Genomic DNA, 18,448 nt, shown 5'->3' on the forward strand with positions numbered 1-18,448 from the left:
TTTTCCCACCCACGGTGGATACATCTGAGTCATACTTACTGCCTCCCACAGTTTCTTTATTCTTCCAGGTATAGAGTGCAGAGACAGATGTACAAATGGGGAGATTTATCTTCTAAAGAAAGTAGCTCACTGTGTACCAGCCACAGAAAACAACGGTTAAAGGAATTATGTAAAAGAAAATAGTATAAATATAATTCAGATCTTAATTTGTGACTTCGAGGGCCAAGTTTTGACTCGCAGGGCCAAATTTAGCCTGGGTGGAGGCAGGTGTAACTTGGATGAAGTCAATTATGCTCTGTCCGCTTATATCACAGCTGAATTTGGCCCATATTTCTATTTATTAAAATAGTCTGGATAAAGTTACTGGTTCTGTCGCTCGGTTGCATATATTTCACAATAAATGACCTACAACCTTTGTCTTTTTCTCCCACTCTTGGCTTTCCATCTTTTTCGTGCCACCCATTATGCCTGGAATAGACTTCTGCTTCCCATTTGCTAACGAATCGCTCTCACCTCTTCCCAATCCACCCTTAAATTCCATGGGCCTGATTCTCTCCTAGTGCAAATTGCCTCAGCTTCATTGACCTCAATGTAGCAGAGGCTTTGGCCCCAGGGCTGTTGTGCAGCTTTCCTTAAAATCCTCTTGGGGGCCAATACAAGCTGCAGCAAGTTAGAGTTGCCAGCTTCTCTAACTTTTGCCACATCCAAGATGGAACAAGGCATAAAGGTGGCAGAGAGTCACTTTTTCTTCTTCACCTCAGCTGTGCCAAGCTCTGCTCCAGTGCAGTTGGGGATCTAGCCCATTAATTTTCGGGAGGCAGAGTGAAATTACTGAAACAGGAAATAATATTGAACAGTACTGGAAAGGCAGCACGGAGCACTGGATTGGAGGCTAGAATGGGAGTCAGCAGGCCTGAAGTACGATTTCTGGCTGCTAGGTCTGGGTATATCTACATTGCAAAAAACAGCAAAACAAACAAAAAACCCCACCACCAAAACAAAACACAAAACAAAAATAAAAACAAGAAAAACCCCAAAACCAAAAAACTCCTCCCAAAACCACGTCAGCCAGCCTCAGAGCCTGGGTCAACTGACAGCAGCTTGCAGGGCTCATGCTACATGGCTAAAAACTGCAACGTAGACCTTCCTGCCTGAGCTGGAGCCTAGCCACTGAGACCTTCACCCCACACCATGGCTCCATAGCACAAGCCTGAGTCAGTTGACTCTGGCTCTGAGACTCATTGCTGCAGGGCTGGGTTTTTTTTGGTTTTGGTTTGCAATATAGACATGCCCACAGTCACTTATCTGTTATCCTTTCTGTGCCTCTGTTATCCTTCACACCCTTTATTTGCCTTGTCGATCTAGACCAGCGGTTCTCAAACTGTGGGTTGGGACCCCAAAATGGGTCACGACCCCATTTTAACGGAGTCGCCAGAGCTGGCTTAGACTTGCTGTGGCACACGGCCAAAGCCGAAGCCTCACCACCCGGGGCCAAAGCCTGAGGACTTTAGCCCTGGGCGGTGAGGCTCAGGTTATAGGCCCCTTGCCTGGGGCTGAAGCCCTTGGGCTTTGGCTTTGTCCCCCGCTGCTGGTGGAGCTTGGGTGGGTTCAGGCTTCAGTCCCCCATCCTGGAGTCATGTAGTAGTTTTTGTTGTCAGAAGGGGGTCGCGGTGCAATGAAGTTTGAGAACCCCTGATCTAGACTGCAAGATCTTCAGGGCAGGGGTTGTCTCTCACTAGGTGTCTGTACAGGGGCTAACTCTGTGGCACGACCGTAATACAAATACTTCTTCTTTATAATAATATTGCCAACCAGTGGCAAGTTTCCAGTTTCAGTTGCATTAATGCGCTGCTACAGCAAAGCGTAAGTTCAAAGTTCTTATTTTAGTTTAAAAACAACCTAAATAAAACAAAAATAGACTGAAGGCTGGAAGGAGGAAAATCAGAATAAGACATACAATATTTTACCCCACGGAGCCTGTTTTCCTGCTTGCAGTAGATACACAATACATACTTCAGAGGATCACAACATACTGGAGATATTTTATCAACAAAACCAAGTGCCACTAACTGAAGTTAAAGCAAAACAAAGCTTAATGCTACACCACGGCCATGGTTACTGCAGAGAGTTAGAGGGAGGATGTTCCAGTGTTGGCTGGATCCATTGCTACGTCGCCAGGCACTGCAGTGAAGCAGCCTTGCTGACTCTAGGGGCAGTCAGTCAGATGCCAAACAGAAATGAAGGGAATTTTGTAAAGCAGAAGGGCGAGGGATTAAAAATACCCAATTTTAAATTTTATCTAGCTGAGACATTCATTAAGTGGAAAGAAGCACTAAATGCTCTGACAATATTGATGCATCACCACAGCAACACAGAGCTAAGAAAGGCAGCCTACCTGGTAAACTGTAAGCAGTTTATATTTAAAGTTAGAAGGAACAAGGCGGCTACTAAAACCAGAAATAATTCATTTTGTAGCAGAACTGTCTTAATTTGTCATAATACATCACTTTTGCATGATGCAAAGCAGATGATATACACCTGTCCCCACAATTCAAACCATGTACCAATCACACACACACACAAAATAGTGCACAGACCTCTAATCAGTGACCTCTACCACATGTAAAACAAAAGCAAGCAACTGCAAAGAACTGCAATGACCATTCTCATGGAGATTCCATTTTTTCTTAAAAAGAACAGGAGTACATGTGGCACCTTAGAGACTAACAAATTTATTAGAGCATAAGCTTTTGTGAGCTACAGCTCACTTCATCAGATGAGCTGCAGCTCACGAAAGCTTATGCTCTAATAAATTTGTTAGTCTCTAAGGTGCCACAAGTACTCCTGTTCCTTTTTCAGATACAGACTAATACGGCTGCTACTCTGAAACCATTTTCTCTTAAGTTTCAAATATAGTTTCATGTTATTCAAAATATTCAGCAGCATCTAGCACACTGGTTAAAAAATGTAGACGATTAAGATATCAGTAAATGTTATAAGCCAAACTGCTTGCTAAACAAAACACGTAATTGATGTGTAGGGTAACAGTTATGCAAAAGCTCATTTTAACATTCAGCAGGTTTTCGACAGTTCTGATGGTTTTTTATGTCACCTTACAGAAAAAGATAATGCATATTGATAGTGCTGGATCCTGGAAGGAAGAGACTACTAAAAATACATGAAAGAAAAAGAAACACAGGATGAACAAATCCAAAATAGCAGAATTAGCTAAAGCACTGAACAGGCTAAAGCCATGATTAAAGGCATTTTCATTGCTATTTATGTGTTTATGTTTGGATGAAGCCTGTTTAAAAGCAACAAGTGACTGTGAATTGTGATCATAATATTCAAATTAAGGCTTCTGAGTACCAATGTACACTTAACCAGCCAAATTCAGGTGGAACGCACTACAGATTAACACAGTTTTGTAAAGCAGCAGCCCCCAAAACACCAAAACCAAAGGATCATTCCCGAACTGCAAAATGCACTGAACCTCCGTACATAATGCTCTTTGCAAGTGCTGTTTAATATTTCCTACCTTAGCTGTTTTCCTCTTGCAAAAGCTAATGCTGATTTATTAAGACATATCGTTTCCCCAACAGGTTTTGCTTCCTTCTCTCGTGATAGAGAAAACTGGCTTTGGCAGCAGTTTGTAACTGATGATTAATTCTGACACTTGAGTCCTTTTGCCTTTCTTGCCAGCTTTTCAAAGGCTGGCCATTCTATAGGAAATGCCTTGATCATATAGAACCTTTGCTTTTATTATTTCATTATTCAGTGTTATCATCTGTATTATAACCCCCTCCAGTACATTTTACACATCACTAGGTTTTGTTGTTAGTGAAACAGCAGGATAATAGACATTTCAGAATAAACCATTATTCCACACTGCAGGCAGAAATTTGCACACCCTGCTGTAGGGAATTAGTCTCATCTCAGTACTATACAAAGATTTTGAAAAAGGGGAAAGCATTTGATTTACAAACTAGACTGTAAACTAAAACAACATAGGCTCACAGCAAAGCAAAAACATTGGGCTACCAAGCCAGGGGAATTTTTTCTTTAGTGTATAAATCATTTGATTATAATTTTTACTTCTCTTTTGCAACTTCAGACATTTCCTGTCTCATCACCATTTGGTAACTCATGCATTTCTTCTCTTCTTTTATTAGACCTTATGGCTTTGATTTCCCGAATTCGTTAATGTTTAAAAAAACCAACAATATAGATTTACTACGTAACTATTAACTCCTTTTGATGAAAGACATATTGCCTGCCAGAGTACAGCATATTTTAGGAAGCCATCTACAGCCACGGGACACATGTGGACACTGCAGGACAATGTACACCACCTACTGCGGGGCATACTTGAGCCCTAAGTGTATTTGTGAATAATGTGGAATCTATAGATGGCTAATCCAGAGTGGAAAACAAAGTGACCCATTGCTGAGAGAAGGATTTATCATCATCAGAGAAGGATTGGGGTGTGGTGCAAACAGGTCCAGGTAAACCCTTTCAAATGCATCCATGCAAAACTGCTTAAGCTGTTTATTCAGATGAATGACAAAGCAATCCATCTGTAGTGTTTACCACTGGAGGAGGCTCGGACTTGCCTCTCGATAACTGGCAACACACATGAGGCTCTATTACCACTTAGCTCAGACTATCATGCTATTGTGGACCCCTGCTATCAAACTAAAGTAGTTATATGGCCTCCCATTACTGTGGTATCCGAGCGCCTCACAATCTTTAATACATTTATCCTCACAACATTCCTTCCAAGCCTATGATTCTGCCTCTAGGCATGCAAAGTGCTGCCTCACTCCAGGTGTCTGGACACCTCGCTTCTGCTTAATTCCCAGGACAATCCATGATAGATTAGGGGTATGGAACCACTTCCATATGAGGAGAGATTAAAAAACACTGGGACTGTTCAGATTAGAAAAGAGATGACTAAGGGGGGAAAGGGGGTTGACAGAGATCTATAAAATCATGAATGGTGTGGAAAAGTGAATAAGGAAGTGTTGCTTACTCCTTCACGTAACACAAGAACCAGAAGTCACCCAATGAAATTAGTAGGCAGCAGGTTTAAAAAACCATGAAGATCTACTTCTTCATAATGCACAGTCAACCTGTGGAACTCATTGCCATGGGATGTTGTGAATCCAAAAGTATAAATGGGTATGAAAAAGATTTAGATAAGTTCATGGAGCATAGGTCCACCAATGGTGATTAGATAAGATAGTCACAGATGCAACTCCATGCGCTGAGTGACCCTAAACCTCTGACTGCCAGAAGCTGAGACTGTATGACGGGATGAAGTACTCGATAAATTGCCCTGTTCTGTTCATTCCCTCTGAAGCATCTGGCATTGGAGACTGTTGGAAGACAGGATACTGGGCTAGATGGACACTGATATGACCCAGTATGGCCATTCTTATGAACCAGAGGAAGATAGCTGGAGAAGTGCCTTACTCACATACTGGGCTCAATCTGGCAGGAGTGGTCAGAGACTACTTAACTCTACACAAAGCAGGGGGTAGCTGGAGGGGAAAAAGGAGGCCTTTAGCTTACTGGTTAGGATACTCAGGATGTGGGGGACCTGATTCAAGTCCTCCCTCTGCTTGACATGGCACAGGATTTAAACAGGGATCTGCCACCTCTCAGATGAGAGCCCTGAAGTCTGGGTTAGGGGAAATTCTGATGTGGGGCTACCTCAATTGAATAATTAATTATTAACTGGTCCAGAGAAAAGGCAAACATCACTCCACAGTCCAGTGGCTAGGGCAGACATGGGCGGGGGGGGAGGGGGAACCAGCACAGCTTGCTTCCACTAGGATGTCTCCTTCTTCCTATTATGGGAACAAATCCTGAAATCAACAGAAGTTTGTCTGAATGAAGCAATGAAAAAAGTGTTTGTGCGTGTGTGTGTATAATGCTGTTTGGCTCTTCTCACTAAACAGAGCACAGGAGTAACTTGCGCTCCTCTCAGTGAGATGGAGTATTTTGCAACTGCTTCTTAAAGCATCAACAATCCCAAAGAAGAGGAGATAGCCCATAGATGGGGGGTTTTCTGTTGATACACATCTTATTTGACTCTACTCACCCAACATAAGAACATAAGAATGGCCATACTGGGTCTGACCAAAGGTCCATCCAGTCCAGTATCCTGTCTACCGACAGTGGCCAATGCCAGGCGCCCCAGAGGGAGTGAACCTAACAGGTAATGATCAAGTGATCTCTCTCCTGCCATCCATCTCCACCCTCTGACAAACAGAGGCTAGGGACACCATTCCTTACCCATCCTGGCTAATAGCCATTTATGCACTTAACCTCCATGAATTTATCCAGTTCTCTTTTAAACTTTGTTCTAGTCCTAACCTTCACAACCTTCTTAGGCAAGGAGTTCCACAAGTTGACTGTGCACTATGTGAAGAAGAACTTCCTTTTATTTGTTTTAAACCTGCTGCCCATTAATTTCATTAGGTGGCCCCTTGTTCTTATATTATGTGAACAAGTAAATAACTTTTCCTTATTCACGTTCTCCATACCACTCATGATTTTATATACCTCTATCATATCCCCCCTTAGTCTTCTCTTTTTCAAGCTGAAAAATCCTAGCCTCTTTAATCTCTCCTCATATGGGACCCGTTCCAAACCCCTAATCATTTTAGTTGCCCTTTTCTGAACCTTTTCTAATGCCAGTATATCTTTTTTGAGATGAGGGGACCACATCTGTATGCAGTATTCAAGATGTGAGCGTACAATGGATTTATATAAGGGCAATAAGATATTCTCTGTCTTATTCTCTATCCCTTTTTTAATGATTCCTAACATCCTGTTTGCTTTTTTGACTGCCGCTGCACACTGAGTGGATGTCTTTAGAGAACTATCCACAATGACTCCAAGATCTTTCTCTTGGTTAGCTGTAGCTAAATTAGTCCCCAACATATTGTATGTATAGTTGAGGTTATTTTTTCCAATGTGCATTACTTTACATTTATCCACATTAAATTTAGTTTGTCATTTTGTTGCCCAATCACCTAGTTTTGTGAGATCTTTTTGAAGTTCTTCACAGTCTGCTTTGGTCTTAACTATCTTGAGCAGTTTAGTATCATCTGCAAACTTTGCCACCTCACTGTTTACCCCTTTCTCCAGATCATTTATGAGTAAATTGAATAGGATTGGTCCTAGGACTGACCCTTGGGGAACACCACTAGTTACCCTTCTCCATTCTGAAAATTTACCATTTATTCCTACCCTTTGTTCCCTGTCTTTTAACCAGTTCTCAATCCATGAAAGGATCTTTCCTCTTATCCCATGACAACTTAATTTACCTAAGAGCCTTTGGTGAAGGACCTTGTCAAATTGTCACCCAATTAAGAATGAGCATTATGAGCCAAATTCATGGCCATAATACAATACATCTTATTTATTCTGGTCTGCAGTGCACAATTGCCTTGTTTCCAGCAAATCCAAAAAAAAAGAGGACTCCCGTTGTATGACTGAATCTTCCAGTGGCATAGCACCATCATAGCTGCTCCTATGCCACCACCTTCCAGATCTGGTCAGGGATTGTGGCAGGGCAAACAGAGATGTGGGCAGGACACTACTGCATCCAAACAATCCCCTGCTGCTAGAATGGCACTTTGGGACTCTGAGTAATCTTAAGGCTTCTCAAAGCTGCTGCTGACCCTCAGCCTTCCATTCTTGTACCAAGCATAATGTGGTCAGAATGGAGAATCTGCCCCTATTCTGGCTGGGAACAGGAGAAGCCACTCAAGCGAATGGAAAGACCCATCAACTTCCATGGGGTTTGGATTAGACCCTGATACAGAACACTGTGTATTGTTTAAAAAGTTTAATTATGTTTAATGTCTGTCTTTATGATACGTTATTAGTGCAAATTCAAGTATTAAATTCACAAATAGCTGCTTGGGACATAAAAACAGAAACCAACATTTTCTTGGTGCCAAAACACAGAGAAGCCTTCTGCACTGTGACAGAAACAAAATGGCTGATTCTAAAAATTAACAGCTTGGGATTATAATGTTTATTTTCTGTGTTCTTCCCTGATGTCGTTTGCTGCTGTATTGGGAGCAAGGCCATTCTGCAGATACTAAAATAAATAAATTTTTTCTAAGCAGTTTTACCATTCTAGCACTCCTTTCTTAAACCAAACTCAGCTGTTGTAAAGCAACCTCCATCCACTCTGGGCTTCCACATCAAGATAGCAGCTTGGAACAAATGCATACAGAAACCACACGGCAATTTCCACAAGGGCAGCCCTGATACTGTACTGGACACTGCTGCCTTTTCTTATTCATTGCAAGGGCCTAATTTTACCAGGCCCAGCATGGATGTGCAAAAGCTTTCAAGTAACAGCACAGTGATCTCTGCAGTGGGGGGTGGGGGTGGGGGAGGGGAAGAAACCAAAGGGTGACAGATAGGGTGGCCAACTTTCCAATGTCTGACAACCGGACCCCCCACCCACCTCTTCCCCCTTCAAGGCCCCACCCTGCCTCTTTCCCTTAGGCCAGTGTTCTTCACTATTTTTGAAGTGGGGGCCACTTGGGCAAAAAAACTTCAATGTGAGAGCCACATCAACTACTAAATTAACACATTGCTTACTATTCCTTAATAAGGTAATGGTACAGAGCCAGTCGTGTAACTAAAACAAAGTCTATATATATAATATATTTATAATATAAAGGGAAGGGTAAACACTTTTAAAATCCCTCCTGGCCAGAGGAAAAACCCTTTCACCTGTAAAGGGTTAAGAAGCTAGGATAACCTCGCTGGCACCTGACCAAAATGACCAATGAGGAGACAAGATACTTTCAAAAGCTGGGGGGAGTGAGAAACAAAGCCTCTCTCTCTGTCTGTATGATGCTTTTGCCGGGGACAGAACAGGAATGGAATCTTAGAACTTAGTAAGTAATCTAGCTAGATATGTGTTAGATTCTGATTCCTTTAAATGGCTGAGAAAATAAGCTGTGCTGAACGGAATATAGATTCCTGTTTTTGCGTCTTTTTGTAACTTAAGGTTTTGCCTAGAGGGATTCTCTATGTTTTGAATCTAATTACCCTGTAAGGTATTTATCATCCTGATTTTACAGAGGTGATTCTTTTTACTTTTTCTTCTATTAAAATTCTTCTTTTAAGAACCTGATTGCTTTTTCATTGTTCTTAAGATCCAAGGGTTTGGGTCTGTGTTCACCTATGCAAATTGGTGAGGATTTTTATCAAGCCTTCTCCAGGAAAGGGGGTGTAAGGGTTGGGAGGATTTTGGAGGGAAAGACGTTACTAAATGGACTCTTTCCCAGTAATATACCGGTCAGACGTTTGGTGGTGGCAGCGATAAAGTCCAAGGGCAAAAGGTAAAATAGTTTGTACCTTGGGGAAGTTTTAACCTAAGCTGGTAAAAGTAAGCTTAGGAAGTTTTCATGCAGGTCCCCACATCTGTACCCTAGAGTTCAGAGTGGGGGAGGAACCTTGACACTCCCTTGACATGTATGAAATTAAAAAGGCACCTATGAGAGTAAACTTTTTAAGAATAGAATAATGCAACACTTACTTTAAAAGCTGGATGAGCGAAAGTGTGCCTGTTCCTCCTTGACTTTGTTCATGCAGTATTTGTAATCTGTCATCACAATCGTAGTAAAGCAGTCCAAACGTTCGTTGGTCAATTTATTCCTCTGTTTTCTTTTCACAATATTCATTGTTGAAAATGTGGATTCGCAAGTATATGTACTGACAAAAAATGACAGCATTTTTTGCACACAATGTTTCAGAGATGGGTATTGTGTATCAGGGACCATGTTCCAGAAATTATAAACACCTGTCTTAAGTTCAGACTTCATGATGCCATTTGTCTGAAGTTCCACAATTTCACTGTTCAGTTTAGCATGGTCAGAACAAATGTCTGTGATAACTGGTGACAGAGATGTCACTGATACATGGAAGGGGTTTTCAATTAAATTAAAAAACTCCTTGTACTCCATTACATTTTTGAATCGAGACTTGAATTCCACCCTCAATTCTCCCAATACTTGTACAAATGAATTGTAACTGAAGTGTTTCAAAAGCTCGGGATTTTCTGAGCTCACTGCTCTGAATTTCGGAAAGTGAACAAACGGCACGATGGGAATGAATAATGTTGTAATCTTGTTTTGAAAAGCAGTTACAACACGCAACATGTTACTAGGACATTTCTGTTTCCCTTGTAACTGGAGATTTAGCTCATTCAAATGGAAAGTGATGTCAGTCAAAAATGCCTTAATTATCCACTCTGGATTTTCTAAGTCTTTCTCCTTCTACCCCTTGCTTTCAAGGAATTCACGAATCTGAGGAAGGAGACCCAAAAATCTTTCAAGGACCCTGCCACAAGATAACCATCTCACTTCACTGTGCATCATTAGCTCACCATATTCTGTCTCATATTCTTCCAGTAATGCTCGAAACTGCCGGTGATTCAGCACTCTTGAAACAATAAAATTGACCACCTTTACAACCAACTGCATGACACTTCGCATTTCATTATTTGCTAGTCTACCCACAATTGCTTCTTGGTCTATAATGCAATGAAACATGGCAAATTTGGGTATTTCTTTTCGTTTCATCATCTGGCCAATCAATCCAGTCTCCTTCCCTCACATATTTGGTGCACCGTCTGTACACACGGAAGTTAGCTTTGTCCAGTCCAAGTTATTCTCAGCAAAAAAATCGAGTAGGGCAGTCAAAATGTTTTCCCCTTTTGTTTGACCTTTCAAAGATATTAAACACAGCAGTTCTTACCAGAATAATTCTTCTTTGGGGAAACGAACCCAAACACACAATTGTGAGATGTCACATATATCTATACTTTCATATATCTGTACTTTCATGCTATGCTAAAACATGGTGCTGCCAAAACATCTGCAGTTAACTGTTGTCGGATTTCTTTTCCAATTTCCTCCACCCTTCTCATTATGATTGTGTCCGACAGTTGCAGCCTTTTTATTTGCTTTAGGATTGCATTTTTGCTATTGAAACCTGCACACGGGATTTCCACAGAAGCCAGAAAACACTCTTTAATGATCTCTGTGTGAGTAAATGACTTTTTATGTCTTGCTAAAATCCATGCAATTTCAAAAGATGCCTGTCAAACATTTTGCCCAGACCTCTGCAATCAGCGACAACAACCCGTACAATACTGCATAAAAGTGAAGGCAGTACACAGACAGGCTGCTCTGATACTCCACATCCTGGGGGAGTCTATTCCCCTTATCTACACAGAGATATCCTGTCCGAGATCCATTTTGCTCTGACTTTACATAGGGAATGAGGATTTGACCCTCAGAAAATAGGCCACAGGAAGAACTTAAGTAAACAAATCATGCATGATATTTGGCTTCCAGCATAAGAAAACAACTATAATATTATAAGTTATCAGCAGTTTGCACTACTAATCTCTCTCTTCCTTCTCTTCTGAATAAATACTTAACATGGACCAAGAACTGTAGGAGAGGGAGACTAAACTATATAATCTGGCCACAGAGATTAGGCATGGAAACAGCTGTCCTGCTGACTGTTAATTACCACAGAAATCAGACATGGAAAAAATTATATTAAAGTCATCTAGTCCTTTCCTTTGTCAGTGCAGGATTGTTCCCTAATGTACATTTCCAGTAGGTTGTCCAGTCTAATTTTAGTATGACCTAAGTGATATCTTCCAGCACTTCCCTTGGGAAACTATTCTGCATTTCCCCTATTTAGCAGCAATTGTCCATGATCACATTGTGAATCCTCACAATATATTCAAGATCATAAAAAGAAAACAAAAGAGTATTGAAAAAAACGGAAGTGCTGCTAACGTTTTCAAAGATGACAAACGTTAGAAGCAGCCTTGGCTGCTTCATTTTTGTATCTATCTAAGAACTATGTAAACACATGACAGATCATCTATATAGGCGGGGGAAAACAAACGCGATTAGATACTAAACTGGAATTGAGATATCTGTGCTACTTCTAGGTCAGTCAGACATCAGAAGTACAGAATACAAGGCTGTTTACATTGGATATGGATTCAGGTTTCTTTTGTATTCATGTTTTTTTACTGCCTTTTGTCAGGAATTTTTAAAATATCCTCGTGGAAAAATGTGATCTTTTGAGGATATTATTTATGATCATTGCTGCAAAGATTCTGTAGATTAATTTACTTGTTCAAATCCATTGCTTGCTTCCTGGTAACACTGTGCCTGTTGTTTTTTTTTCATCTGGGATTCCTGGGCTTTTTAGGTACTGCAAGAATCATTCTCCCTTACTTTTTAAAGCATTTAGGCCCCCATCTCCTTTCTCAAGAGTATTTGTCACCAGTTTCAGAGTAACAGCCATGTTAGTCTGTATTTGCAAAAAGAAAAGGAGTACTTGTGGCACCTTAGAGACTAACCAATTTATTTGAGCATGAACTTTCGTGAGCTACAGCTCACTTCATCGGCTGCATACTGTGGAAACTGCAGAAGACATTATATACACAGAGACCATGAAACAATACCTCCTCCCACCCCACTCTCCTGCTGGTAATAGCTTATCTAAAGTGATCATCAAGTTGGGCCATTTCCAGCACAAATCCAGGTTTTCTCACCCTCCGCCCCCCCCCCCACACACACACAAACTCACTCTCCTGCTGGTAATAGCCCATCCAAAGTGACCACTCTCTTTAAAATGTGTATGATAATCAAGGTGGGCCATTTCCAGCACAAATCCAGGTTTTCTCACCCCCCCACCCCCCTCCAAAAACCACACACACAAACTCACTCTCCTGCTGGCAATAGCTCATCCAAACTAACCACTCTCCTTACAATGTGCATGATAATCAAGGTGGGCCATTTCCAGCATAAATCCAAGTTTAACCAGAACGTCGGGGGGGGGGGAGGGGTAGAAAAAAACAAGGGAAAATAGGCTACCTTGCATAATGACTTAGCCACTCCCAGTCTCTATTTAAGCCTAAATTAATAGTATCCAATTTGCAAATGAATTCCAATTCAGCAGTTTCTCGCTGGAGTCTGGATTTGAAGTTTTTTTGTTGTAAGATAGTGACCTTCATGTCTGTGATTGCGTGACCAGAGAGATTGAAGTGTTCTCCGACTGGTTTATGAATGTTATAATTCTTGACATCTGTTTTGTGTCCATTTATTCTTTTACGTAGAGATTGTCCAGTTTGACCAATGTACATGGCAGAGGGGCATTGCTGGCACATGATGGCATATATCACATTGGTGGTCACTTTGGATGAGCTATTACCAAGCAGGAGAGTGAGTTTGTGTGTGTGGTTTTTGGAGGGGGATGGGGGGGGTGAGAAAACCTAGATTTGTGCTGGAAATGGTCCACCTTGATTACCATACACATTTTAAAGAGAGTGGTCACTTTGGATGGGCTATTACCAGCAGGAGAGTGAGTTTGTGTGGGGGGGGCGGAGGGTGAGAAAACTTGGATTTGTGCTGGAAATGGCCCAACTTGATGATCACTTTAGATAAGCTATTACCAGCAGGAGAGTGGGGTGGGAGGAGGTATTGTTTCTTGGTCTCTGTGTATATAATGTCTTCTGCAGTTTCACAGTATGCATCCGATGAAGTGAGCTGAAGCTCACGAAAGCTCATGCTCAAATAAATTGGTTAGTCTCTAAGGTGCCACAAGTACTCCTTTTCTTTTTGTCACCAGTGTAATTCCACTGATTTTGGCAGAATTACTCAAGATTTACACTGATATCGACAAGAGGCAAATCAGCCCTGCTGTATTTTCTTTAAAGCACTTTAAAAACAAAAGAACAAAACAAAACAAACACACACACCCCCAAAAACTTAACAGAAACTAAAAACAAAAGGAAGGACTTTTACAGCTTCTTTGGAAAGGCCACGTGCAACTGATCACGGCAAAACTCCTAGAACATCTTAAAAGTGTGACACTTTCGCAGGTTTATTACGGCCAATACGTGCCAATAAAATAGTGCCAGAGAATGGACTCATCCTGATGTATCTGCTCTCATCAGCAAACTGCAAGAGGTAGATGCACCCATGTTCCCAGTCTACCAAAACCAGTGCTGCTGCTGCTATACATCAAAGGCTCTTTTCAACCTTTCCTCATCAACCAAAACATTAAGAGCCTGATTCTCAACTGCCTGGCACCTTGTGTCATCATTGACTTCTGTGAAAATTGGGTGTAAAATGCTATCAAATGAGAACAGAAGAAATTTAAACTCACTTTTCACCGATGCTGAGAGAGAATCAGGCCCTAAAAAGACCTTTATGTATTGCAGAGCCAACACGAATTCAGGAAGCAGGTGGTGCCACTTTTGTCCAACAACCCCCTGTGACATACCCGGCTACAATTCAGACCAGTTTGGGGCTGTGTTATCCTTGCCCTGCAACCCTGATTGCCTTGCAATGCCTTGCTGAAATAGCTCCCTCCTGGGCTCCGCACAAACAGCCTTCCCACACGCAAGTTACACCCTCAGTGTCGCTGTGTAACTTCAGCCTGCCAGCTACATGCTGGCTCTCACCAGCCTGGGTTATACCGCAGAGTGACCCCAACACACCCCTAGCTCGAGATCTTTCCCCAGAAATGTATGTCCTGTACAGCTCTTCCCTCTCCTGGTCAGTACAACTATATTAAATCTGTTATTCTTTAAGGGGAAAATATGCCAGTTTATTGTCTTAAATAGAGTTAACCAGATCATAGAATCATAGAATATCAGGGTTGGAAGGGACCCCAGAAGGTCATCTAGTCCAACCCCCTGCTCAAAGCAGGACCAATTCCCAGTTAAATCATCCCAGCCAGGGCTTTGTCAAGCCTGACCTTAAAAACCTCTAAGGAAGGAGATTCTACCACCTCCCTAGGGAACGCATTCCAGTGTTTCACCACCCTCTTAGTGAAAAAGTTTTTCCTAATATCCAATCTAAACCTCCCCCACTGCAACTTGAGACCATTACTCCTCGTTCTGTCATCTGCTACCATTGAGAACAGTCTAGAGCCATCCTCTTTGGAACCCCCTTTCAGGTAGTTGAAAGCAGCTATCAAATCCCCCCTCATTCTTCTCTTCTGCAGGCTAAACAATCCCAGCTCCCTCAGCCTCTCCTCATAACTCATGTGTTCCAGTCCCCTAATCATTTTTGTTGCCCTTCGCTGGACTCTCTCCAATTTATCCACATCCTTCTTGAAGTGTGGGGCCCAAAACTGGACACAGTACTCCAGATGAGGCCTCACCAATGTCGAATAGAGGGGAACGATCACGTCCCTCGATCTGCTCGCTATGCCCCTACTTATACATCCCAAAATGCCATTGGCCTTCTTGGCAACAAGGGCACACTGCTGACTCATATCCAGCTTCTCGTCCACTGTCACCCCTAGGTCCTTTTCCGCAGAACTGCTGCCTAGCCATTCGGTCCCTAGTCTGTAGCTGTGCATTGGGTTCTTCCGTCCTAAGTGCAGGACCCTGCACTTATCCTTATTGAACCTCATCAGATTCCTTTTGGCCCAATCTTCCAATTGGTCTAGGTCCTTCTGTATCCTATACCTCCCCTCCAGCGTATCTACCACTCCTCCCAGTTTAGTATCATCCGCAAATTTGCTGAGAGTGCAATCCACACCATCCTCCAGATCATTTATGAAGATATTGAATAAAACCGGCCCCAGGACCGACCCTTGGGGCACTCCACTTGATACCGGCTGCCAACTAGACATGGAGCCATTGATCACTACCCGTTGAGCCCGACAATCTAGCCAGCTTTCTACCCACCTTATAGTGCATTCATCCAGCCCATACTTCCTTAACTTGCTGACAAGAATACTATGGGAGACCGTGTCAAAAGCTTTGCTAAAGTCAAGAAACAATACATCCACTGCTTTCCCTTCATCCACAGAACCAGTAATCTCATCATAAAAGGCGATTAGATTAGTCAGGCATGACCTTCCCTTGGTGAATCCATGCTGGCTGTTCCTGATCACTTTCCTCTCATGCAAGTGCTTCAGGATTGATTCTTTGAGGACCTGCTCCATGATTTTTCCAGGGACTGAGGTGAGATACTTCAATTTAAACACACTGGATTAGATAAAACTGTAAAAAAAGTTTATTAACTACAAAGAGAGAGAGAGAGTTTAACAGAGTACAAGTTATGAGGCATAAAAGTCAGAAATGATTAAAAAAAATAAAGATAAAATGCCTAACTTAAACTATATTAGAGTCAAGCAAAATTTCTCACCACATGCTTCCAGCAAGATTATTGACAAAACCCTTTAGGTCAGGACCGCCCACCCCTCACAGAGGTCCTATGTCTTCTTAGGTGTGATGCCAGAGACAGAAGGCGTGTATGTGCCTGGGGGTGTTTGTCCCTCCTTTTTATAGTTCCAGTCCCCCACTTGAAAAACATTTCCAGCTGAGAACCAAGAGGCAAACAGTCCATGTGGAAGGATGTTCCCTGCTGGCTTTTTTCAGTTTGAGCTTTCTTTGTTTTCCCTTCCTGCTTGATGACTCTGTTTATTGCTTAAGTGCAAATTAAGGCAAGCACACATTCCTTTGTTTAGGACAGACCTGTTTGCTGACTACTGCTTGGGTAGGACTGTGGGGTTTGGAACATGTTTTAATAACATCATACAGGGAAATCTTGTAATTTCACATACAATGTTGCCTCACATTTTATCAGGACAATACTGACCAACAAATTCTGAGTTTTTAAATGATACTTTACATAGCATACCTTGTACAAAGATTATTACAATAGTGTGCTGGGTGTGAAAACAGGGGTCTGTTCTGTCACCCTTCTCCCCAACCTGCCATGGAGAGAGATACAAACTCAACCAAGGAGGGGTAACAAGAGTGGATGTGGTTCAAGCACTGATCCTGTTATGGAAAAAATATATATTACTACTGCCATAGGGCAATAAGTAGGAATTCTCCTCTGCTGGCTAGCAAGTCAGTACACTCTGAGACATGTGTGTGCCAGATTAACAAAGATGCAAGAAAAGCACTGCTAATTCATGTGCAGTAAATTCTAGTTTCTTTGTTCAGAAGGATGGGGAAGATTTGCTGGAGGGAAAAAACACATATATTGCTTGACAATGCAGTATATATAATGCACAGGAACACTTTTTCCTGCTCAAGTACTAGTACTGTATATTTCCTGCTGGAACCATCAGCGCCTATTTTGGATACTGGAAACTCTGCCTCATGAGCACCTCAGCTGGAAGAAGGAGACTTCCTTCACAACCTTTCATTACTCGTTCTTATCTACCAGAAGGGGGTCACTATTGAGTGATGGGCAGAACTCCTCCTGACTTCAGTGCTGAGTGAACAAACCGGAGATAGTAGAGAGACAAGTTGGGTGAGGTAATATCTTTTATTGGACCAAATTCTATTGGTGAGAGAGAGCTCTGTGTAAGCTTGTCTCTCTCACCAACAGAAGTTGGACCAATAAAAAGATATTACCTCACCCAACTTGTCTCTCTAATTCCTGGGACCAAAATGGCTACAACAAGACTGCATATAACTGGAGATATGGCAGAGGAACAGAAAGAAAAACACACCTTTATAGATCAATTGGATAACCATCCACCCAGAACCAAAGACTTTGTTTTGAATTTAATCTTGGTTCAGTTTGGTCTTTAGTTATGTGGGGCCCATAACAAGATTTTTGCGTACAGCATATGCACACACACATCATATTCCCAAACTTTTTTCAGAACAACGAACAGGCTTGGTGAAACTACAACATGGCTCATTTATGACCAGAGACAAAAGTACTGAAAGATTCATTTTAGTTTTCCAATAGCTTCACTGTGAACTCTGAAAAATACAGAACAGATAACTGCGTATGAAATAATGGAATTTATAACTTCACAACACACTTACATTGTTACATGCCAGACAGCCCCCATATGACCTTTACTCTGCTGCCTTGCCACCTTGCAATAACTTAGAATACTCCATTTAAAATATATATTTTAGCAAAGCATCAAGCAAAGAGGTGTGCACAGAGTTATAGAAATACTTCCTGATGGTTCATAAAAAATAACATGAATGATTTAACGTTTAACACAATGGTTCTGGAAGTGAAATGGGAAGAGAAAAGCAGTTAATAAAAATGTTAACATTTAGCTCTTGCATATGAATAACCTAAACAAAGGAGTTCTCTCAAATTTTGAGAATGGATGTCTGTCTGCTTGACAGAATATTCTTACCTCCAGCACTCTTCCAGTGATGTACTTCTCACAGTTGTCACATCTTATGCCAAACTTAGCATGATAGTCCATTTCACAGTATGGAATGCCATCCCTGGAGAAAAAACAGACAATACTTGGATAGCTTCAAAGATGCCTATGGTTTCGCTAGCAGATTACACAGCTAAACCTTGTTGGCATTTCAGGAGAGGTTGATTACAGACTTCTTTTCCCTCCCATTTATTAATGTGGTAAA

General features: G+C 41.7%; 1 protein-coding gene across 14 annotated transcripts in view; it reads right to left on the reverse strand.

Moving 5' to 3' along the window:
• The window catches only part of ABLIM2 (actin binding LIM protein family member 2), a 217,245-nt gene that overhangs the window by 98,501 nt on the left and 100,296 nt on the right, over positions 1-18,448 (reverse strand). For all 14 annotated transcript variants that reach the window (XR_012158735.1, XM_073342609.1, XM_073342605.1 and 11 more), the window contains exon 6: positions 18,214-18,307. Coding sequence is in view for 13 of the 14 variants with exons in the window: in XM_073342609.1 (XP_073198710.1) it covers positions 18,214-18,307 (94 nt within the window). In the remaining variant the exon portion in view is untranslated. The remainder of the gene's footprint in view (positions 1-18,213; positions 18,308-18,448) is intronic.

Source organism: Lepidochelys kempii, chromosome 4 (genome assembly GCF_965140265.1).
Source record: "Lepidochelys kempii isolate rLepKem1 chromosome 4, rLepKem1.hap2, whole genome shotgun sequence".
Classification (NCBI taxonomy): Eukaryota; Metazoa; Chordata; order Testudines; family Cheloniidae; genus Lepidochelys; species Lepidochelys kempii.